This window comes from Astatotilapia calliptera, chromosome 15 (genome assembly GCF_964374335.1).
Source record: "Astatotilapia calliptera chromosome 15, fAstCal68.1, whole genome shotgun sequence".
NCBI lineage: Eukaryota > Metazoa > Chordata > Actinopteri > Cichliformes > Cichlidae > Astatotilapia > Astatotilapia calliptera.
The window spans coordinates 4,497,994-4,523,138 of NC_137436.1; the positions used below are offsets into that span (position 1 = coordinate 4,497,994).

General features: G+C 39.8%; 1 protein-coding gene across 3 annotated transcripts in view; it reads left to right on the forward strand.

The window, feature by feature from the left end:
- Positions 1 to 25,145, forward strand: part of plcb1l (phospholipase C beta 1-like) — a 122,738-nt gene that overhangs the window by 87,364 nt on the left and 10,229 nt on the right. The window contains exons 12-33 of one of the 3 annotated variants that reach the window (XM_026142759.2): positions 2,447 to 2,529; positions 4,424 to 4,508; positions 9,861 to 10,035; positions 11,814 to 11,900; positions 12,349 to 12,419; positions 12,648 to 12,744; positions 12,834 to 12,918; positions 13,477 to 13,601; positions 13,711 to 13,865; positions 13,945 to 14,109; positions 14,539 to 14,638; positions 15,256 to 15,360; positions 15,446 to 15,561; positions 18,167 to 18,296; positions 18,670 to 18,723; positions 19,052 to 19,271; positions 20,717 to 20,885; positions 22,843 to 22,919; positions 23,008 to 23,097; positions 23,253 to 23,310; positions 23,534 to 23,620; positions 24,539 to 24,563. In XM_026142759.2, coding sequence (XP_025998544.1) covers positions 2,447 to 2,529; positions 4,424 to 4,508; positions 9,861 to 10,035; positions 11,814 to 11,900; positions 12,349 to 12,419; positions 12,648 to 12,744; positions 12,834 to 12,918; positions 13,477 to 13,601; positions 13,711 to 13,865; positions 13,945 to 14,109; positions 14,539 to 14,638; positions 15,256 to 15,360; positions 15,446 to 15,561; positions 18,167 to 18,296; positions 18,670 to 18,723; positions 19,052 to 19,271; positions 20,717 to 20,885; positions 22,843 to 22,919; positions 23,008 to 23,097; positions 23,253 to 23,310; positions 23,534 to 23,620; positions 24,539 to 24,563 — 2,359 coding nt within the window. Of the gene's footprint in view, positions 1 to 2,446; positions 2,530 to 4,423; positions 4,509 to 9,860; positions 10,036 to 11,813; positions 11,901 to 12,348; positions 12,420 to 12,647; positions 12,745 to 12,833; positions 12,919 to 13,476; positions 13,602 to 13,710; positions 13,866 to 13,944; positions 14,110 to 14,538; positions 14,639 to 15,255; positions 15,361 to 15,445; positions 15,562 to 18,166; positions 18,297 to 18,669; positions 18,724 to 19,051; positions 19,272 to 20,716; positions 20,886 to 22,842; positions 22,920 to 23,007; positions 23,098 to 23,252; positions 23,311 to 23,533; positions 23,621 to 24,538; positions 24,564 to 25,145 lie in introns of those variants that run through there. The other 2 variants (XM_026142760.2, XR_013902002.1) reach the window with 2 other exon arrangements.

The window sequence follows — 25,145 nt, forward strand, 5'->3', positions numbered from 1 at the left end:
AGCTGACCACGAGGTGGCTAAACAACAGCATATGGTTATAAGCTAACATTATGCTAGCTAATCTTCAGCTGGAGTGTCCTAAAAATCACACTTTCCCTCGGATAAACAGTTTTATTATGTTCTTACATCGTGTAAGAAGTTATTCAAATAAAGCTTTGCTAATGCTAGCTAAAAGCAGCTAACAAAGGCTGACAGAAAAGTTTAGGATATCAAGTCACCTCAGTGTCGCTGTCGGAAGTGAGCTTCACTGACTCATCAGACTTCCTTAACAAAGTTTTTACAGCCTCCTCGGGAGTAAATAGACATGTACACCAACTGAAATAAGCAGCCGACTGTCAGCCTGCACACACTACAGATGAACGGCAGCAAAAGTACTCAGATGACTGCGATCTACTGACATTTAGTGGTTAGATCTTGAACACGGTATATATATATATATATATATATATATATATATATATATATATATATATATATATATATATATATATATAAATTCTGTGTGTTATCTTTACTGTAAAATCCTTCAGGACATGGTGGCTCTGTTGACTATAAAATCATGATACAGTACAGTCTCAAAAGGTTGATTCTGTTCATCTGGAAGTATCGTTTTCAATGGGAGAAATGTTTCGTCACTCATCCAAGGGACTTCTTCAGTCTCAGCTGACTGCAGGTTTCCCCAGTCCTATAAACAGTACATTTGCACAATGACTGAAACCAGCCCACTGAATGAACAATGGGCTGGGAGGTCAGTTCCTTGATCATTAATATGTAAAATCTCATGACCATTGATCAACAACCACTGATCAAAGCTCATTAATCAATGGCCATGAGTACCATTCACAGAGAGTTGGGGAATGACTGCAATCACAGCATTGTAAGATGATGAAAGATGGACCCTTAGCCCCCCTCCTCGATTCACAGATGGTATTGCCCTTTTCACGTAAATGGCCTCCTTGACTCCCCACTCAAACCAGCGTTCCTGTCCAGGATGTGTACATCCTCATCACTGAAAGAGTGTCCACTGGCCTGTAGGTGTAAATAGATAGCACACTGATTCTGTGATACTGGATGTGTCTGTCCACTTTTTCCCCACAATTTCCTCCCACACAAAGAGGGGGGATTCATCCAGCCTGCATTTTCTAATAAAAATTTCAATAACTTATCCCTCAGGGATGCAATACAGTATATTGATGTGTCAATATTTTGTACGTACTTAAGGAGGATTTCAGTCTTTATTGATCTGGTGACACATGTGGTCACTGGTGTCAAATAAACTGAATTATTTTAATAAAAAGAACCCATCTGAGGATTTGGAGGCGTGCAACCATGTGTCTACAGCTCTTAATCTAGGAGCTAACTGTGGTTCTTTCTTGTTCTGCTACTCTTTTGCAGACCTTAAAAATGGTCGACTGACAAAAAATGGATAAATACTTGCAAAATAAAAATGCAGACACACTTCTAAGTGTGATCATGGTCAAAACTAACAAACAATGCTCCCTGGGAAATGCTGTACTAAGGGGAGTGAAGAGAAGAGTTTACAAACTGTTTGATTTAATTCATTTAATTAATTTCCCTTTGCTTTGATTGACATCAGGGCAATAGTAAACCTCACCACAACTATATATATTTAAAAAAACACATTTCAACAGACAAGTATAGACTGAAGAAGAGATAGAAAAAGCAAAAAGTGGGGCATGCAAGGAGCAGATGGCAAATCGTAAGAAACAGGGATGCGCTGAATAACCCTAGAAAGAGAAGCACCGAGGGGCAATTAACTGACGACGAGATGCTTTCATAGGAGGAGAAGGGCATGAAAATTTAAGGGCAGAGTAGTGTCAAGACAAAAGAAGAAAGAAATGGGTGAACTGATTGATGGAGGAAATTTAGATCTAATGAAAGTAACAGAAGAAGCAGAACAAGCCTAATGCAATTAGTCTGAGAGTGAAATGCAAAAAGAGAAGAGTTGTAAAAGATGGAAGAGAGCTACAGATTGAAGGGGTTGAGTTACAGACAAAGATTTTTATTGGAGGAAATGAAGGCTTTTACTGAACTGCCACTATTGTTAATGATGGTGTAATTGACTCAGACAATGAGTGGCTTAGAAATCTAATATCGGATGTTGAACTGTCTTCAGCAGAGTTGGGGAATGATTCAACAATATCGCTCAGCTCCCATTTATTTAAATACCTGCAATCGATGACCTACTGTATGGGATTTTTGTTCACATTGTTGTATTCAGGTTCATAGACAAAACAATGTCACTGTAGTTAATGACTTCAAAAGGTTTCGATATTTCTTTTAAGGGCATTTTAGTAATTCTTGGAAACCAGTAGCAAACTCCTGTGTTTTCATTATGTATGACATTAATTAGATAATGATCCAACACTGAGCCTATGTTGTAATTTACAGGTATATTTTGTATTCTTTGTGTTTGGGTATTTAGGAGGTAATTGAAGCTATAGCAGAGTGTGCCTTCAAGACCTCGCCTTTCCCCATCATCCTGTCCTTTGAGAATCACGTGGACTCGTAAGTTAACAGTTTACCTTGTTGCCTTAAGAGGTTCCAATTGTGCCAGAATTATCTTTACATGTGCGCTGCCTATGTTGATTCAACATGTGACATGTTGCACTTTCTGTTCTTTGACTCATGCTCAAAGAACACAATGGCAGCCTGATGTTTTGCTATCTCAGTCGCTATGTGGTCAACGTGAGTCGTCAGTGGCAAGTTTCTTAATGAACCGCTTGATGTTTGGGTATTATTCTTGCACTGGTGTTATGGGTACTGGAAGCAGTCAAAATAGAAATCTAAAGATACGTGTAAGCAGTTTCTCAGGTATACCCAGATACATCATTGTAACAAAATGTTATATACTGTGTCCTGTGAAACTTTAATTTAAAAGTACGGTAAATGCATTCCACTAAATTAGGCAGTTTTCCATTTGTTGTATTCGACAATAAGCTTAATACAGTTTCAAAAGGATTTATGTATTACACATGGGTGCAGTTACTGAACTGTGGACCATCTCAAGCTGTCCGCTGACATCTCAAAAGTCAAAAGCTGGAGCTGGGTGCGTGTGGAAGGAGGTGCACCCATGTTTCATTAAATGCATGAATACATAATGCAGAAATATGCTTTGTGGCAAAAACTAAGAAGCTGTTGCTCCTCTGAGTTTCCCGTCGCTTGGATGGAATCAAACATGCAGCATCTTCACTTTATAGAGAGTACTCCTCGTTCTACTCCCGTTCTCAGTGAGCTACTGAGGTTGCTCCTCCAGCTGCTTCAACCAGCTGCTCCTCCAACTCATGGAGGGTCTTCAGGGGAGATTAAGGGGTGCCATTACCAGCTGCAGTTTGAGACAGTTGAGTTAGAGTCTGTTGAACACAGAGATGAGTCTCACAAAAGCCTGCCGACAGGGAAACAGGAGACAGGAATGCCTGGTGCTAACTTATTTGCAGTGACTAAACTTTCAAATTAAGAGCGCGGGTATTACACAATAGCAAATTGATTACGTTCTGAAATATACTTGGTGGTCACTGATATCAGCCCCTCCAGGTAGTTAATATGTATGGGGGAACTTACATACAGAATCTGTTCATAAATAAAGTATTAACCAAGGTTTTCTTCTTTCAGTATTATAAAAATATATCTCGCATTTAAATTGATTATATAGCAGACTGACGCAGAGGAGTTTTTATTTGATTGTTCTGTGTCAGGCCTTTGGTTACTGTATCAAAGTCAGTTTAGACCTTCTAAGGAAAAAATTTGCCTATCACTTATATTTATAGACTCTAGTATAGAGTTGCATTGTTGTCCCACACGTATTTTAATGAATTATACTATGTGAAGCTAATATATAACACTTTCCAGAAATATGCTAACATATTACATGGTAACAGTCAGAGTCAGTGTGAACAGGAATCTATGGAAATCCATGTGCTGACTGGTTTCCCTGGGACTTGTCCATCATTAGCTCAGTTGTCTGCTGAAACACTGACAGCACAACAGTCATGAGACCGCAATCAGACAGTAAGTGCAAAAAGACGGCAGAGTAAAGTATTAAAGTCAGACTGAGACAGACAAATATCTGTGTCGCAACTGAAGAGCAGAAGAACATAAACAAATATTCACTGGATATTGACGCCGTGCATGTGAATATAATTTTTGCATAAATGAGGCTTCATACTGTTAAGCATATTGATGAGGACTGTCCGTCAGCAGGACTGTCAATATGTCTAACCAACCACTTTGTTTTTTATCAACTGTGTAAACACCTGTAGAGCTAGGGACATGCTTCTGATGAATCCTTTCATCTTTAATGGCACCAAGATACTCTGGGGCAACATACATATTCAGGATATTGATATTTAGTGGAGAAATCATGATTGTGTATGTGTGTGTGTCTTTGTGTGATGACTCCCAGACCAAAGCAGCAGGCTAAGATGGCTGAGTATTGCCGGTCAATATTTGGAGACGCATTACTGACAGAACCTCTGGAGAAATATCTTGTGAGTATATAAGATCTCCACGCACCCGCTACATTTGCTTGTGCTCACGCTCACATTCACACTTGCTTGACTCTTTCCAACACACGAACACATATGATACAACAACAGTGAGGCATTCAGAAGATACTATCACACAGATGAGTGCACTAGAGAAATGAATGTCCTTGAACGCTGCTGCTCACCATGCTGCCCATATAAATGTTCTCTTTGAGGTAAAAACTCACATAGTTACTTACACACACACACACACACACAGTAAAAGTCTTGAGGTCCCTCTCATTGCTTCATATTTTGCTTCCAAAGAGACTCCTGGGATTTTACACTCAATGCTGACCCACAAATCATTCAAGCATAAAAAAAGGCATCTAACACAAGAGACCAGCCAGTGTTTTGTCTGCACATACAGATAACTTGGCAAAGAATCTGTTTTAAATGGTATCCTTAGGCACTTTGTTACTAGCAACCTGTTGCAAAACACATAGTTTGTTCCATTTTCTCTAGTTAAATCTACGAAAAATACCAAAGATAAAACATTTTGACAGAATCTGTGAGATGCATCTGGACCTTTAGTTGATCCATCTACTGGTCACTGAAGCTTCATCAGAAACTGTCCCAGTGTATGGGTAACTGTCAAGAAGCCATTCTTAAGGTAAACAACAGAACTGGACTAGAAATCTGTGGCAACAGGCCTTATGGAGTGAAAAATTCAAATTGTAAATTGTTTGGGGTTGCATTTCAGCCAGTGGTGTTGGGGGACTTGTCAAAATTTATTGAGTTGCGAATGCAAAAAAAAGGATCATCATCCAATACCATCTGGAAAGTGTCTGATTAGCAACAGATAGCACACTGTTTCAACATTATCGAAGGCAGCCAACATCCAAAGAAGAGCTTTGAATGTCCCTCGAGAAGCCTTTTGTTGACAGGAAAGCTTGCCTAAGAGAGTTCAGGCTGTGCTGAAGAATAAACATGGTCATACCAAATATTGACTTTAAACTTTGTTGTTTGCCTTATATACTGTATTTCCATGAATGGACGTTTCAACAAATCAGTGCACCTGTTTCCCATTTTCTAAGCAAAATATAAAGAAATTAGTCTTGAGACTTTGCAATATCTATATATTAGGGGTGCAACGATACTCGTATCGATGTTGAACCGTTCGATACAGTGCTTTCAGTTCGGTAGGCATATGTATGAACAATACAAAATTTTTAATTTATTTTATCAACTTTTCTTCTGACGATGCTGTCTGTGTTGAGAGCTCAGTGGATCTGCGTTCGACTACTCCGCCTAGGCTGCACTGTCGAGCGCAGATCCACTGAGCGCAGCACAAGCTAGCAAGACAGAAGCTAAGCTCGTTGCAACATGGCAAATTGAACCTCCCCCACCCTCAGATCTGGCGTTTGGAACTATTTTGGTTTTCATGTGACGTATGACCCTGAAGGTAAGCGCGTCATGGACAAAAGTAAAACAGTATGTGGGATGTGCCACGCAATGCTCAATTACATTGGTGGGAACTACTGCGTTAGCGCAGTTTGCTCGGTAACGTGTTGACGCCGTCCAGCCCCACGCACGGGGCGATCCGCGGTAGCTTGTCAACGGAGATTTGCCGTGTTGTGGCGTTAACGTTATTTCAGATTAACGCTGACAGCACTAGTGGGAACACAATGAATATGACTGCACATTTACACTGACACCATCCTAGTGCAAAGACAAGTGGAAGCAGACAAAAACAACAAGCACGCATGCTACAAACTTTACCCGAGTCATTTAGACAGCCGTTAGCACAGGATTCTCCTTATGTGGACCTGATATGTTTAATATGCTGCTGAGAATATAGCCCAGAAGAAGTGTATAGTATAGCTTTTATTTTGGAAAGAGCCATTTCTCTGTAATAAACTCTCCTTTCCAAAGATGAGTGATTTCTCGATCAGATAGATTTTTTTTTTATTACTTTGTTGTTTCAGCAACATTAAATTTAAAAACTGTACTTTTGAGTTAAAATATATATTTATAATTTTAATAAATGACAAATTAAAAAAGCATGAACATTTTTTTGTATCGAAAAAATATTGAACCGTGACACCAAAGTGTCGAACCGAACCGTGAATTGTGTGTATCGTTGCACCCCTAGTATATATGTGTCTCTGTTTTTCTTTCTTTTTGTTTTCTTTCTCTTTCTCACACATAACACCATGTGACCTTTGGCACCTGGCAAAATATCCGGCTGCTGTTGTTTTTCATTGAAGCCTCAGCCACTTTCACTTTCTCTTAAACACGCACATAGCCATGGAAGCTAACTTTTAACGAATCATCCCGCAATCGTGCTTATTCCTCCCTATCACGTCTGTGTTATCACAGCAGAGACTGCAAACAAAAGCCGTTTAAGATTAAAAGGAAGCATTTTCCGCTGTAATCTAAACGTGGCTTTTCTTGGCAGTCCTTTATCTCAGACAGGCCTTTCCTCTGTTGCCATGACTACCAGTTAAAAGCTTCCATTGTCCCTTTGTGGCCAAACTTCTTTCCCCCCCCCCAAGGCGTCTTTGTGTGTAATGACGCAGGCTCTTACGTGAGGCAAATGTAGACACTTGCACACAAACTCTCGCAAGGACTTTTAGGCACTTCTCACAGTGCGTACGTGAAAACATGCCTCGCAAACAGTTCTGCACATATATGTACTTTAATGTACCGCTTACTCCTCTCGCGTCATTCTCCTGGGATGACGTTATTCCCTTTGGCACAACACTGTGGAGCAGCTAAAGTTCCCAGCAGCAGTAAGATGCAGAATTATCTCACACACGCAGGGAGCTCCTTCAGCACTGCTGCCTGCCAGAGTCACAGCCCGCTGAGAATTACAGCCTTCTGACTGGATTTGACATTGAAGTATTATCAGGGAGAAGCCTTTTGAATGGAGTGGCAGAGGGAAGGAGAAGGGGAGAGATATGAGGAGACAGACACCAAGGGAGAATTTAGAAAGATGGAAAGAGAAAGTGCCATTGAGGAATGAGCTTTCTACCACTGAGCATGTACAAACTAGGAAAGGTGAGAGCAATGACAGTCACTCCCATCTGGCATGGAGTCAGCTGTGTATACAGCGTATCGAAAGGGATATCAGCCTGATAAGCCCACAGGGACCGGGGCAGATAGGGTAATACAGCTAGATGAAATCCAGCTCAACCTAGAGTGAGAATTAAGAGGATTAAAGTTTTCTTAGAAACTTGCGCTCCTACTCCATCTCCACTTTACAAAACTGTCAATCGCGTCCCACAATGACGACTGGTGATTTTCTTTTATTTTCAAAGTAAAAACAAAACAGTTTGAAAGCTTGATTCATCGTTTGTTTTCTTGCTTCTCTCACTATGCTGACAATGACTGTGTTGGCGAAAAACATTTTCATTGTAACTGCGTAAAATATATGAAATATTTGAAGGAATTAAACAATTTGTCTTGCGGTTTGTTTAATCTTGTTGGGGCTTAGTTTTAAGCTGCAGACAGACTATAACTGGCAAGGGGAGATATACGAGCACACATAAGGAGGCCAGATTGAGAATAATGTGGATGCAAAAGTTATAAACTGTCGGAGCTGTAAGGAGGCGAGTAAAATAAATAACCATATCCCAATAACTGAAGTTAAAACACTTTTACATAACAAAGACTTAATTACTTCCTCTAACATGCGCTTGCGGGACATGCAGCACTCCTCTCCGCCTTCTGCTCACATTGTTTGAACATATAGACCCGAACATTTAACAGTTCATCCCCTGTTAAAAAGAAAGCAACATTTTTTAAAAGATTTAAGACTCACAGTCCCTCAGTGTAAAGATACTTATTAACAAAGTTGTACTTCCCTGAAAGTATTATTGGAAAAAAGCACTTTGAGTATTAATAGTAAATTTACACATTTTGAGGAAATTTTAAAACATTTGCTTAAATTTTGAAGAACAATTTGACCCAATTCAAAAAAAACTTGCTTCCCTTTCTTATGTTACATCCAGACCAGATACTCTTATCATACCCAGCATGCACTTGGAACAAAATGCTAAGACTATTCCCTTCATTGAACAATTTCTGTTTATGTAATGTGAAATTGTCGTATAGTCATATGTCTTATAACAAATGAACGTAACAAGCAAAATACTGAAAATGGTTTAGGGACAAGGACTGGACTGAAAACTTGAAACAGTTGAATCTAGCTTATTAAACGTCACAACCGTTGCTCTGAAATATCGTGGAGCAGATACGCCGTATGAAGCAACAAAACAAGGAAATACTTTCTCACTTTACCACTAGTATGATACTGAGGCTTGAAAGTGGTTAAGGGTGGCCAAATGGAACTTTTCACTTTCTTATCACAGCTGAGCGTAATTGTTTTCGACATTTGGGGGGGGAAAACCTTGATTGAGTTTATTTCATTAGGCTTTGTGCGGTGCATTTGAGTGCAATCAGGATTACTTGCCCCATCCAATTTTGCTTTTCCTCCCTGGTAACTGTCAGTGAGGTGAATGCAAACAGGATGGCTAATCTTTGTCGTAAGATTTCCCCCGCAGCAACATTAGCAGAGCGTAGATAGACATGTGCGGAAAATAGGTCACAAGAAGGAAAATCTTGGCGTTAGTTGGTGTATGAATCACTGTTTTGTTGCTCTTGATTCTCAAGTTGCTCAAGTAAAAGTTTGATATGTTTAAGTGAGGTTATGTTTATAGTTGATATGTTGTAAACACAGCAGTTTGAGCATGTGCGTGTGTTTATTCTGCACCACTGAATTGCTCATTAGTGAAATATTATTATCCCTAAACACTGTGATCCAAAAGCAGCGTATCCCATAAATAAATTGGAGATGTAGCGACTTTCTGTCCAGCTCATTTGAGAGAACGTGCGTTTGTGTTTAATGTTTAGTTTCCTTGCAGGAAGCTGATTAAGGTGTTGCAAGCGTAGAATTTTTCCGCTATAACATCAGCCGAGTTTATAACACTCACAGCAGAAACAGTCATTTTTTACTAACCAGCTGCATCTAACCAGCGAACTCTTCCTTAGAGGATTTGAAAAGAGTAATAGCCACAAATTTACATTTTAAGTGGAACACTCTAGTAAACAACTTTAGTGTTTTCATCTGGTAATTAGCTAGTTTGTCAAAAAAAGAGAAAAAGACAGCTTAACTGTGATTGCACTGTAGCAATCTTTACCCATAAATTAGCATTTTGGAGCATTTGCTCTTGCTCAAATTTATATTTACAATTTTAATCAGGAAAAATAACTCATGTTCTCTCATCATCCAATATATCTGAAATTATTAATGTAGGAAAGCACCTTTCATTCATCTATAACTGCATCTTTCTCCTTCCACATTCCCTCTAGTTGGAGTCTGGCGTGCCGTTGCCCAGCCCGATGGAGCTGATGGGAAAGATCTTGGTGAAAAACAAAAAGAAACACCACAAGACAAGTGGAAGTGCAAAGAAAAAACTCTCTGAGCAGGTTTCTAACACCTGCAGTGATTCTTCCAGCGTGTGTGAGCCCTCCTCCCCAAGCGCAGGTACTGCACCTTTAATATAATACACACGCACGCACACACACACACACACACACACAAATTCTACTAACAAAGCCATCAAATCACAATGGGCTCACTGAGTTATGATATTTCAGATGTGTAAAAGCTAGCCTAACCATCTGGGTCCCTCTGTACTGTGGACCAAGAGCTCTGTGCTGTCCAGAAACTGAATCAATGGAGCAAAACAGTGCTATTGTTTAACATTCATCACTTTCATGGCCCTCTCCATCAGTTGAAGGTATTATTGGCTGTTGCATGCACTCCCTGCAGGCATTATACATTTAAACCAGGGCATCTTAAACTCTGGCCAGTTGTGTGTGAGTGTGTATGTATAAAATGCTCTCTGCTTTTTGCTGTAACTGCCTAATATCAGTCCTATTTGTTCATACGTTTGCCTTTTCAGTTGTGTACTACATACGCACTCGCAACAGCACCAGGTCAGCTTTGGTGCTAAGGGATCTCAAAGTATGCCAAAAAATATCCCCCACAGCATTACACCCCCAGCCTGAACCGTTGATACAAAGTAGTCTGGATCCATGCTTTCATGTTGTTTATGCCAAATTCTGACTCTACCAGCTGACAGCCACAAGAAAAAATCGAAACTCAAATCTTCTCCTGTACACTTTTGGCGAGGCCGTGTGAATTGTAGCCTCAGTTTCCTGTTCTTGGCTGATAAGATGTGTGCGGTGTGTGTGTTGCTGTCCATCAGCTTTAAGGGTCGATGTGTTTCTTGTTCAGAGATGCTCATCTGCATACCTTGGTTATGACGGTGTTACTGACACCTTCCAATCACCATGAAGCAGTCTGTCCATTCTCCTCTGACGTCTAGCATCAACATGGCATTTCCTCCCGGAGAGCTGCCGCTGACTGGATATTTACTCTTTTTAGCAGCAACTCAGTGCTTTGATGCATGTAGACATGTTCAAGACAACCTGGGTCAATGAATGTTTTGATGAATATGGATTCTCCATAAACCCTAGAGATGGTTTTGTAGGAAAATCCCAGTAGATCAGCATTTTTTGAAATGCTCAGACTAGCCTGTCCGACCCAAGTTCAGAGTCATTTAAATCATTTTTTTGATGCTCATTTTGAACTTCAAAATGTCATCTTGGCCATATCTATATGCCTAAATGTATCAAGTTGCTGCTGTGTGATTGGCTGTAGTTATGTTATGTGTATCATTTGGTTGTTACAAATGAGTGAGAAATGAATGGAGAAACATGAACCCATGGCCCCCACAGTGAGAGTCTAGGACACATTTTGCTGGATATCCATGGTCCTGTAATCAATCACTTCTATCCTGATAAGTATGGAAATTATTTGAATCATTTAAGTCTAACATGGACTGACATGTTAGACTGTTCTCACCACCATCATCTTAAAAACACCAGGGTCCAGAGTCTGGGAAAATCAATATGAAGCAAACTGGAGCGGTGGTGGCAGGCAGTGGCCAAACATATATTGTTTTGTCTATTTATTTAACATCCATCTACATATTCCACTGGACCAAGCAACATGTCACCTTTAGTCTGCCCTGGTTGTTGAGCCTTAAGTTCTTCTTAGGCTAAAACACACTGCCCCCTGGTGTTGGAAAGTAAGCAGTACAAGTTAACAGTCAGGAGTCCTTTTTAACTGGTATACATGTTGTAAAATAACCTTCTTTTTTTTTTAAGATGATTTACTGAGTAAACTAAACAGTAAACTTTGAACTGAAAAATATGAGGATGATCTTCAGTGAGTGCTTTGTTTTTAAATCGCAGGTTCCACCAAAGAGGAAGTGGCAGACTCCACACAGCCCTCTGATGGTACTGAGCTTACACTGAGACCACAGGGCAGAAAGTCTATTGGTGAGTCCATGACCTCAGATGGAGACTTAAATCTTTAGTACAGCCCTCATTAGGCCGGCACAGAAGCTATAGGTCAGACAATTACACCGTTAAAATCAATTTCCTCTGTCAGTGCGACCTCCGATTCAGTGGGAAATCTTAAGCAGATCTCTCATTATGTGGGTGCAGAGGCTGGGTCAGCTCAACCAAAACAATATTGAAATTCATTTCCTCTGTCTACGAGCGCCAATAAATTAGGACCTGCCAGCATGAGCCTTACTTGTGTCGCTGTTTTAAATGTAATGGAGGCAGTCGTGGGCTGTAAATGAAGACTATTTAAAGACAGACGGCTCCGTTCGTGTTTGTGCAACGTTTGCATTGATTTGGCAGAAATAAAAACTCAATTTACACTCGTTTCAGCTTTGTTTCATGCATTTCTCTGCTATCCTGTCTGTGCCATGCGTTCTAGGTGAAGTGGAGGCCGAAAGCGAGGACGAAGATGATGATGATGATGACTGTAAAAAGGGATCAATGGATGAGGTGGGTATCTTGCAGGTGACAGCCATCAGTTCAAATCCTGGTTATAATGGAAACAGACTGTTTAGCCTATATGTGCTGAAGTTGTCCTCTAGTGTATGATCATGTCTCCAAATTGTGTGTCTCCAAAATCAATAAAACCTTTGCAGAAGGATTCTAACAGACTTTTTTGGTAACGTTTCTGCTGCTTTGTATTTGTACGTTTTTTAATATGTGTGCTTCCATGTGTAGGGCACAGCAGGCAGTGAGGCATTCGCTACAGAGGAAATGTCCAACTTGGTCATCTACATCCAACCTGTCAAATTTAACAGCTTTGAGGCTTCCAAAAGTCAGTAACAACAATGAATACTGAATGTGCAGCAACAAACAGATCGCTGTTAAATAAGCTGACAATTTTATACCACTCTCAACCCACAGAGATCAATCGAAGCTACCAGATGTCATCCTTTGTCGAGACCAAAGCTTTAGAGCAGCTGACCAAATCTCCTGTAGAGTTTGTGGAGTATCCCTATGGTTATACCGAAGCATCTCTCTTTCTGTCCTTGCTAAGATAAGAATTTGTGCTTCAGTGTCTGATGCCATGGTTCTCAGCTGGGTGAGGAAAGAGTTGTTGCCTCAAGTGGGGGACTCCAAGTATCTCGAGGTCTTGCTCACAAGTGCAGCGATAGAGGAGAGGGATAGTTATATCTGTTGTGGTGTCGAGAACGTCATGAGCTGTTGGTAGTGATCGAAAGTTACACGAGAATAAATGAACTTCTTCTGAGAGTGTCTGGGCTCATTTTTTGGAGCTGATGGGTGAAAAGCTCAGAGTAGATGAGCATAGGTGTTTCAAGCATAGATGAACTGAAGAATAGCCTGTTATTTCAGCCTCATTTTACCCCTTCATAGTAGACAAAGGCTGAGTGTGTTCCTTTTAGCTTTTTCCTTAACTTGCTTTTGTGGATTATGTTGTTTGTGAGTGATTTTGGAGTAGTAATCCCAGCAGATGTTTAGTAGCATCACTTAGAAAGTATTTTCAGATGCAGGTCATGCAGTCTTGCCCTTAACAAGCTCTGTTCAGATACAACAAGCTGCAGCTGAGCAGGATCTACCCTAAAGGCACTCGAGTGGATTCATCCAACTACAACCCTCAGCTGTTCTGGAACGCAGGCTGTCAGCTGGTGGCTCTCAATTTCCAGACTATTGGTGAGAGGGAAGCCCAAAACACATTCCTTCAAACTGAAGAATAAACTAAAACACTCTCACTTTTATGTCATTATCCAGGTTTAAATATGTTCCTATCCTCACCCCACAGATTTATCAATGCAGCTCAACCTGGGCATGTATGAATACAATGGGAAATGTGGCTACAGACTGAAACCAGAGTTTATGAGACGGCCGGATAAGCACTTTGACCCATTTACCGAGAGCACAGTGGATGGGATAGTAGCCAACACACTGTCTGTGAAGGTGTGTTTATGTTTGTGTTTTGTGTGTGTACGTGTGTGTGTGTAGCTTTCTCTCTGTATAATTAAATTTTTCCTTCCAGATCATCTCAGGCCAGTTCCTGTCAGATAAGAAAGTGGGCACATACGTGGAGATCGACATGTTTGGTTTACCAGTGGACACAAAGAGAAAAGCATTCAAGACCAAGACCTCTCAGGGCAATGCCATCAACCCTGTCTGGGAAGAGGAAGCCATTGTTTTTAAGAAGGTGAAACTATGGCCTTGTACACACGCAGTGGTAACATTAATTCCAATCATAGACTGTATATGCAGTGTTCTTGATGTACAGTCCATCAATCCTTTTTCATCCCTTTGAACTTATCTACTTATTCAGTCAAGGGATTTGACTACTGTGGCTATCAATATGCAGATATTGATAGGTAGCTGTAATGGCTATATGTCATAAAGCTTGAAAAAAAACCTGGGGTGTCATTTAATTTCCATTTTGACATCTTTAGATAATTAAAGCGCTAACGCATTCATATTCAGTTTATACCTATGGATTTAAGCAGCAAAGCCACTGTTAAAAAAAAAAAAAAAGGTTGGCTGCATTAATCTTGACCATCTGCTTCCAGTTAATAATATAACAGTAAAAACAATTTGTGTGTTTTATTCCCATTCATAATATTATTCTTAGGTTGTCCTGCCCACGCTAGCATCACTGAGGATAGCAGTGTTTGAGGAAGGAGGGAAGTTTATCGGACACCGCATCATTCCTGTGTCAGCCATCCGTCCAGGTGACAAAACTTTGCACTTATTCAGCACAATTTCACACATAGGTTGGCGTTTGGTCAATATCAAAAAAAATAACTTATATTAGACTTTATATATTTATAATACAGTTTGATAAATCATGAACATTTGCATAAGCTTTGCTTTGCTCTAGAGCCTGACCGATATTTCTGCCCTGATTTGTTGGTATGCCGACATCAGCTGTTGACTGATATATCAGTATCTGATTTTAGAACAGCTGATAGATGCAAATTTAAAAAGAACCAACCATGTTATGACTGTTGATATTGCATAGTTGCTCGACCAAAGGCCACTCTACAGCTTCCACGTTGGCACTTTGTTTGGAGCAAGTAATGCACGACTTGTTGTGACAATAGAACAAGATTTATTTAAACTGCATTGCCATTATTGTCTCAGTAGGGACTTATAAATAATTACATGTAACAGTTTTAGGGAAATCTGTGCATATTTCATGTCTGTGAAAGAAATGAAAAAATATTGTTTCATTACCAGATATCTGTATCAGTCTTAAAAATCCAGTATCGGTCCAGCTGTTCTTTGCTTTGATGTAAAACTGTTGTTTCTGGAATGATAGAATTAAAATCTAACCCAAACCTTGCAGGCTATCACTACATCAGTCTGAGGAATGAGAAGAACCAGTCCCTGACGTTACCTGCTCTGTTTGTGTATGTTGAAGTAAAGGACTATGTCCCAGACACATTTGCAGGTAAGTCAGGTGATCGCAAGAAAGAAGAAAAACAGAAAAAGAAATGTGGTTTTTTCATCATCACTCTTTTCTTCCCTGTCCTCAGACGTCATTGAAGCCTTGTCCAATCCAATCCGCTATGTCAACCTGATGGAGCAAAGAGCCAATCAGCTGGCTGCTCTCACCTTGGAAGAGGGAGGGGAGGAGGAGGGTGACAAAGAGGTGTGTGTGTGTGTGTGTGTGTGTTTGTAGTTCTCTCTGCATCACAGGTCATCCAACATGTGTCTCTCCTCTGTACTCTTTGTGTTCATGCGTAAAAAGCTTTGAGGCCAATAATCAGTGGCTGATGAGATGAGCGGTCCCTCATCCAGATGGGCACTCTCCTCATTATGAGGAAGAATCTGGTTAAGAAGTCAAAATATATCATGGGGAAGGTGAGAAGATAAAGAGAGCAGAAACAATTTAGAAAGAGAAAAGCGTAAAAGGCTTTTTAATACCATCGCAAGTGCTTTGAAACCCACAGCCATCTAATAGCACTAGTGAATAAAATGATGGATTATTAAGCACAGCACCACAAGTTCACACAGATACTATCAGCAGACTTTGTTTGGAACAGTTTTTGTTTCTTGGTCACCCATGAGAGACTGTATTTCCAACCACTGCTATAGCGTCATTGCAGCAGCATCAAGTCTAATATGGCATCGATCTGCTAGATATCACAAATCACCCCTGCGTATATTACCACTGATTCTCAGGGGATGCTTTATTTTATGCCTGATGTTTTTAAGAAAAAGGCCAGCCTTAAAGTACATGAAATCCTAACAGTATCTATATAGTTTTACCCAAATAATATCTTAAATGCAGGTCTGTGTGTTTAACTGTTGTTTACAGTGTTTTGAATGATGTTGTGATGTATTGTGACTCAAGTAAAAGAGCAACAGTAAAGCACTGGAATACTTCCTACAGTGCTGATGAAAATAATTTCAAAATTGAAATACAGATAAAACCTGTGATAGATAAATAGTGGTGGGGTGACACTTTAAGCTTACATAAATACAGAGGTGGTTTAAAAAGATGCTCAGAAGTCAGTGGAGTTTACCGTCAGGTCCTTAGGTAGTTGGACAGAGACACAGTTTTTGTCATTTTGCCTCTGTACACCATCACAGTCTATTTTAAGTTACGAAGTCACCCACAAACCCACAATTCCACATGAATGGAAAGTCCTGATGTGTGAGACTGTGTCATGAGGCTGAGTAGACTGAGGGGCGAAGGGCCTGTAGTACTAGGGAGCTGTGATCGCTTTGCAGTGTACCTAACTAGTGTCTTAATTGTAAGTCTCCTACTATAAAGCCTATCTACACTCACCTTAGCTGTGTTAATGTTATTATTTTATCGTATTATCAGTCTATTAAGATTGCACTTTGTATGCTGTAATGTTTTATCTTTCGCTCCTAACCAGGAACACTTAACCAAAATTAAAATTTTAGTGTACTTTGCTTGACTGTGTCATGAGATGTGATTGAAGTGCAGACTTACACAGCCCTGACAATGGTTTCATACAAAAGAATCACCAAAGACCAAGACTACTGTTTAAAACATTGCACGTTTAAAATATTTTTGTTTCTTTTCTTTTTTTTGCAAAAATGCAACTAAACTTTGTTTACAAAGATGGTATTTCTCACTTTAACCCTGCCCCAGGCAATAACAGTACAATCTACTTCACACATTAAAGCACGTAGTGACCAACGATGCACAGTATATACACGCAGTATAGGCAATCACACAGTTAAACTAGAGTCGGCAGTAAGCTTAAATTTTAGTACAGGCTCCAGTTTGAAAACAACTTAAATGGCAAGAAGCTCAGAATTCTGCTGCTTCAGAAAATGTGATTTATTTATTTTTTTGCTTTGTTTCAAAGTGACAACCAAGGAAATATTAGATCACAGACAACTCAGACTAACAGGGTCAGCAACAGTGCAGCAAAGGGAGGAAACAGGGTTTTACTGAAGTTGTTCATTTGCAAGTAGGGGACTATTTCAATTTACTCAATGGAGACGAGCACGAGTAATGTAGGTGCCAGTGTATCAGGTAACAGACACAGACTTAATTACTGAGGAGAGATGATTTCTAAGACTGGAGTGAGGATAAATTTAGGATGACAGACTAGGCAGGACGGAGTTATCTGGGGTTATTAGGAAAAGCGAACCGGAGAGCAGGGTTGTTCCTGAAGGGCTTCTTTGATCTGTTCTGCCAGCTGATATGATTACCCACGAGAATGGCCAACAGAGAGCTGTATCATGCTGTGACCATGGAAACAGTGACCGAAAGAGGCAGAGCGTGGAGCGCGGAGCACAGTGTGGGGAGATAAGTGTAGAGAGCAGAGGGGAGAAAAAAGGGAAACATTCGGTTAGCATGACAAAAAAACTAGATCATTTAAAATTGCATTAACCTTTCAGAGATAAGAGCGTATAGGCCGACATTCAGGCAGGCCGACGGGAAATTAAGATCTGCTGCGCCTCAGCACAGGAAACCATGCTGAGAGTGGGTTACCAAAGCTATGTCTACAAACTAAGCTGCACGACACAACAGGGCCAACAAGTGAGTTCTGAATACAGGTGCAAAGGAAGGAATTACTCCTACTGTTAGACTCAAGCGTCTGGTTTTTTGTTTTCTTCTTTTTTATAGTGTACTTCATATGAAGAAGTTTGGAAGTATAATTCTGCAAAATGGAAACATGCCTGATTTAAATGATATTTGGGATTTAAGTTGTTCTGCAGTAGTTTTACTTTGCATTTGCTTAATCCTGAATGTTTCATATGATGCACAGGTGGAGACATTAAGTGATGCCCCCTCAGAATCAAAGGATCAGAGGATAACGCCCGCTGAGAACGGACTGAGCCACACACCCACTCCCCCCAAACCTCAGTCACTGGTCAGCCACCAGCCTCAGCCTGCAGGTACTAAAACAGCGTACCTGCCTTCATTATCATCATCATCGCTACACATCCACAGTCAAAAAGATATTCATGCCTGAAAGGCTGACTTTGAGTAATTTTGTACATTTTTCATATCATTGTGGTATATACGAACAATCTTAAATTTAATGGAATCTGGTCAAACTAAATGTATTTGATTAATGTACATTTAGTTTCTAACTAATTATTTGAATAAGTAAATCTTTGATATAATCTTGGGGAATATTATTTTTTTCTTACTGTCTGACTTGATTTAATATATATAACAATGCATTAGATTAATATAGATATCGCTGTTTGTACCCAGTTTACTGACTTTACTCCCACTTTAACTGATCCTGTGAATTCTGAACAGGCTCATTAAAACCATCAGTGAAGACTGAAGACATCATCCAGAGTGTTCTCACGGGTGAGCTTCTGATTGCTAGATCTATAGTGATTTTACTGATCTCTGTTCCTATCTTTATTTGAAATCACTTCTTATCAAAATTAAGTATTTATTAGACCTTTTGACTTGATTTGCAAGATAATAAATCCCTGTGTTGCCCATATTAAGGTCATATTTCTTTGTTCAAGATTAATTATTCATGGTTGCTTTTGCAGAGTAACAGCACTTTACTATTATGGCCGTCTTTAGCGATGGGAAACAGTGTAGTAAACATATAAAAGTTTGTTGTACAGTAGTTTATAATTTTTTCATTAGAAATCTTTTCCCTTGACCTTTCTCTTGTATTTAGAACTGGAGGCTCAGACAGTGGAGGAGCTGAAGCAACAGAAGGGCTTCGTTCGGGAGCAGAGAAAGCAGTACAAGGAGATGAAGGAGCTGGTTCGGAAACACCACCGCAAGACCAGCGAGCTGATCAAGGAGCACCAGGCTCGTGTGTCGGAGCTGCAGAGCCAGCATCAGCGTCGGCGCTCTGCCCTGCAAAAGAGCCATAAAAGAGATGGTAAGAAAAGGTAGGTGGCCTCCTTTTCTAGTGTTCAGTTTTACTTTTATTTGCCTTCTTTTTGTTTTTGAAGTCGTCCCCTCCCGCTCTGTGTCTTTAAAAGAAATCCACTAAAACACATCCATGCAGTTAAGAAGAATAAAGTTACTTGCACTTTTTTCCTATACCAGCTCCCATGTAGACTCAGTGTTGTGTTTCAACCAAAAATACAATTAGTAACAAGCTCTTTTTTCCAACATAAAAGCTACTTTGCTCCCAGAGCAGGTTGCTCCGCATGTTTGATTTGGAAGATTTTCATTTTCTTCCTGACACATCTCTAAAGGGATTTGTTTCTCTCCTGGGATCAAACTGAGGATCTTTTGCTTGTCAGGCAAATTTGTTAACCACAACACTATAGAGAAGTGTGGAGTCAGTGGCACAGCCCTGATGAGCCTCTGATTCAACCTGTGTCAAAAGTGCAGATTTCTGACTATATTCCACATTTTAATTTTAATAGTGCTATTTTGTGAATTGTATTGAAAATTTTCATGTAAGTCCTAAACCGCAGAAATAGACTGAAACTTACAAAAAAACCACACATGTTGTTGTGCACACATCTTACTGTAAATACCACAGAAGCTTTTTACATATTTTATGAGGTGATAATGATTCTGTTAAACTATGTAAAAAAGTACATGCAAACTCAATATGCCACACCACAGTGGAGTGCATACAGTACTAGTTAAAAGCAAACACAGGTATTAGTTGCTGAGCTGTTCATAGAATTTTAATGTTGCATAAGACTTCCTCCAAGTTTCAGGCATGTTCATGTCCAGAACAAGTGTCTATATCACAGACTCCACCTGCCCGGTCTTTCTTTGTGTTATAAATAACTTCAAACACCTAACATCTAAGTTTTTACCATCACTTCCTGAGAAAGTGCATGAAAATAATATTTTAATGTGCAGCAGACATGTGGTCAGAAATTTAAAGTGAACCCATTATTCCTCTCCTGATTTTCGTTCACATTTTCTTTGTTTTACATCAGTGCTGATTAATTTGCTCACAGAATATTTTCCCCAAATTCTTCATCTTTTGGCAAATGTGAGACGAGTCTTTGTGAGTGCAGAAGCCTACCTGCTGTTAAACCCTCTGTTTGCAAAACATGGCCACACCAAAGTTGGGTGGCGGGAATAGGAGGAAAAGAAGTAAAATAGCTCATTTTGGACAGGTGATGAACTGAGCTGCTGCACCAAGGCCTAGTACGGGAGAAATAATCATTTTTTATTATTTTCCACATCATGCAAAGGTAATCTAGTAGGTCATGTAAATAAATTTAGGAGTCAGAAGTGAGCATTATAGATTAGTAATGCTCTAATGATTCTAACAGTTACTGCATAAGATACTCTGCTGCGATTGAAGTATCTATCTTAACTTGTGCATGTTTTGTTTGTGTGTTTGCACGCATGTGTCCAGTCGGTCTGAACAATCTCTGTCCACACTGGATCAAGAGCTGTGTGACCTGGACCAGGAATGCAGCCAGAGACTGGCCGAACTGAAGGAACAGCAGCAACAGCAGCTCCTCACACTTCGCCAGGAGCAATACTACAGCGAAAAATACCAGAAACGAGAACACATCAAGCAGGTACTTCTCCTCAAATCCGACAATTAATTATGTGCAGATGTGAAGAAGACCCTCGTCTAGACCTGTCTGATACTGTGTGAATAAACCAAGTCTGTAAATAAAGACAGTAATCCCCTTTATGACTTCTCATCATTATTCAGGCCAACTTGATCTGAATAAAACTTAGATGAAAACAAAAATTATGTTCTGTGTAATTTTCATTTGCTCCCAGAGCGGATGTCGCTGCGTGTTGCAGTCATTTTTGGCTGTAAATCACACAGGCTGATAGCCGTAATAGTTTAATACTCTGGTGACACAGTGTGTAACACTTTGAGATGGAATCACTGGCACTGCCAGAGGAACATGTGAATGGAAAAATTACAAGGGAAATGACTGTTTAGGAAGTTTTCCTGGCTCATAGCTTTGGTTTCTTTCCCTTTGAGCTGCTAATTCAGCTCAGAAGGAAAAGGAAATAATTCAGTGCAAGGAGCCATTGATCAACGTTCAAGGGATCCTTTGAATTGACCAGATATAGTAAAATATGCGTGAAGAGAGGGCAGGAGAAGGTCATACACGTTCACATATTTGAACTGTGAGTCGAATAAATAACACTAATTGCAGATGAGCAAATGTACAGACTTTTAAAACTATTTTGGCACATGCTCTTACAGGGACACCACGCACCACTTTATTCTCTATAAGATATCCCTGATCTCCATTCCCCCTTTTATTATTTTCTGGGACTGCTTTTAAAATGCCATTTGAATGCACAAACAAAGCTTTAGTTCAGTTAATTCCGCACGTATTCCAGTCAAAACAATTTTGCAACCTTTCTTATAATTATCAGTAGATACACACTGCACATAGATGAATGGGAGATTGAGGACCTAATGTACTAAGTGATGCAAATTAGGTTGATGCTGCAGTATCCAGAATGCACAGGTGAGAGTGGAAAGCTTTGCATGTGAGCTTTAATAATGTGATCTATCAAGATCAGTGCATAACAGGCTGAGTAACCTACCAACTAAACAGTGTAGCTCTGTTTTTCTGCAAAAACAAGACGTTAATTCATATTAGTGAAGAAGAATTCTGATGTAAAAGTCTTGTTTTTGTTTAATTTTTTTTTGCACGCCACTCACAGCGTTGGGACATCCGTTCTGATAACGTCTCATCCTGGCAATGCAAATAAATGAAAACACTCTTAATGGGAAGTCCAACAAATACAAATGCAAAGGGATCAGCCACAAAAACAACCCTCTCTGTGCTTTTCAATCAGAAAATTGAAGCTGCATATTTTGTAGTTTTTATAATGCCAAAGGAGAGATTTGGACTGCAAGTGCTCTGCCTGTTAGCTGCCTATTTATAGACATCACACCAATTCTGAAACTTGTCTCCATACTAAGCTTGTATGCCCGTATGGACATGCGCTCCTATGCACTTTCCCCAGATAAATAATTGCCAGCTGTTGTGTTCTCACATAAACATCAGTAATATAAACAAGCATGTTCTGTATGTAAAACTGGGATAAACAGATCCCACACACAAATAGGAGCTTGCACTGATTTGTTTTGGATAATGTGCTGACAATCTCCAGCTGTCCTAAAGCTCAGAAAAGCAAGTGCAGACTAACCACAGCATGAATGCTGCTGGGTCATCCCCCTGTAGAATATTCCAGTCTTTGTTTTGCTGCCTGTGCTCAAGCTCTCTTGTGTGGCATGAAAAAATGAATGTATTCTGCTCCAATACCCCTGTGCAGTGAGCAGAGCGCAGGTGTCAGAAAAGTTTGTCCAAGCGTGGAATTAAAAAACAAAAAAGCTTAATGGAGATTGTTGTTCACAACCTCTAAATGTTGTTTAATTATGATCAGAACTACAGCAACGGTCGCTTCAGTGATATATTATTTATGAAATAAACGATTAATTAAAAAGCTGATGTTTTCTGTCACATTTTTTTTGTTCTCTGTTCGTTCTCGTCCCAGTTGGTTGAGAAGCTGACCAGTATAGCAGAGGAATGCCAGAGCGCTCAGCTGAAAAAGCTCAGAGACATCTGTGAGAAGTAAGGATGGATACAGCACGCACTCTTATTCACTGAAACAAACAGAAATCACAACATTATTTTTTTTTAATTGTCCTAACATCAACAGAGAAAAGAAGGATCTTAAAAAGAAGATGGACAAGAAAAGGCAAGAGAAAATCAATGAGGCCAAATCCAAAGACAAGAATATGACAGAAGAGTAAGTGTGTATTTGGAAATATTAGGATTAATAAGCTGTTTCTATTTGGGCTTGGGTGTTTTAATTGTTTGACCACTAGGTGTCACCGTATGTTAAATATTTAGTTAAACTCTGACTACTTGCTTGGTTTGACTGATGATAAATCCTCCCCACAGAGAGAAGCTAGAGATCAACAGATCGTTTGTCAATGAGGTGGTGCAGTATATCAAACGGGTAAGCGAGCAGCGATAGAGCTGTGGCGTTACAGAGCACTTAGAGCACTGAAAAATGGTGCTCTTTTTGCAAATTTGAGAAGATTTGCCTGAAATTTGCATCTACTTTATGACAAATTCACTTTATGATATAATTACCTTATACTGTGTGTGTGTGTGTGTGTGTGTGTGTGTGTGTGTGTGTGTGTGTGTGTGTGTGTGTGTGTGTGTGTGTGTGTTTCTAGTTGGAAGACGCCCAGAGTAAAAGACAGGAGAGGCTACTGGAGAAACACAAGGACATCCGCCAGCAAATCTTGGATGAGAGGCCAAAGGTATTATCTTGACCAATATACCAAGTAAATAAAATCTAAAATGCAAAAAATAAAAGTCAGATATTGCTCAAAAGAAGGCTTGTCAATCTATGTCTGGGCGTCTTCTACATATCTATGTATATATGGTTTCTATATACATATCTATGTATACCTAAAAACTATTACCAGACGGAAGAGCAGCTGAAATGATGTAACGACAGCTCAGCATTGCTGATATGTCCCCTTTGTCCCACATTAAGGTTGTTGGGATCTGGTCACCCTGTGAATTGGTTGCAAGGTTCACAGCACACCTTGCAGTCTTTACCTGTGCAGATAAAATAATTTGTAATTAGTAGAATAGTGCTTTTCAAAAACATGAAGGCCTAGGGGTGCTATAAAGAGTGAATGTAATAATACATGCATATTTGACATAGATGAAGGCTCAGTTATTTGTTTCTTGGTGCAGGTTTTGTAAAAGTTGCACAAAAAATATGTATGTAGTCTGTCTCCTTTTGGCCTAGTATGTTCAACCACTAGATGGCGACCTGCACCAGGCTTTAGTGCTGCACTGAACGGGTGTGCTATAATATATGGTGAACGTTGTGGTGTATGAAGATTGTATTTGTCTCTGTTTTCAAAATGTATTATATGATCCCTTGAATCTTTATGCTAATATGCAACCCAGAGTTTAAATATCACTACTGCTGGTTGATGGATGGTACTGTGAATCACAATGAGAAAGTTGTTGGAAAATATTTAATTGCCTTGCCGTGGGTGCACAATTCCTCAACCGTTATTAGTGTGCTTCCTGCAGGTAGGCTGTGATGCCATCATGCCACTCTTGTCAGTAGTGAAGTGGATACTCCAGCATTTTCTTGCAATGCTCTATCTGTTTGGGTTGCAGAGTTTCCAACCATATAATTGTCATTGTGATTGTAGGATTACTGTGCAGCTGCGGAGCATGGTAAGAACTTTGTTGCATCCCAGTGTTGAGCACTAACACACCGTAAGTGTGGCAGTATTAATATGCAAGCTTGTGCATACACCTGGGCTGCTGCCCAGCCAAAAGTAATTGTGCATTGAATGAGACCCACAGTGCATTGCTGTGATGAAGAATGCTGCATTAGTAAATTCAAGCAAACGTGTCATTGATTGCAGGCAAGAGAACAATGTGAGGAGAAGCAGATTGGGCTGTGTGTAGTGAGATCACACTGCATTTATCTGCTCAAAATGAGTCTAGGCAACATCGTCTGTACACAAATGTAATTACAATTACACAGTATTTGTTGTTTGGCTAGTACTAAACACAAACATGGGCATTTATTAGAGTCATCTTATTGAGCTCTTGCTATGATTTAGATTTTCTTGATTATCTAATGCATCTAAGTTGTATTACATCAGCTGTAGTATTGCACAGAGAAGTGTCACATGGGTGTGTTGCTCCTATTACGCTTATACATCTTTTCCAATGAAGTGAAATGACAGCAGGAATTTACCGTGTCTGCTCAGTGTAGTTTTGTTTTGTTTTTAGGCATAAATCAGAAGT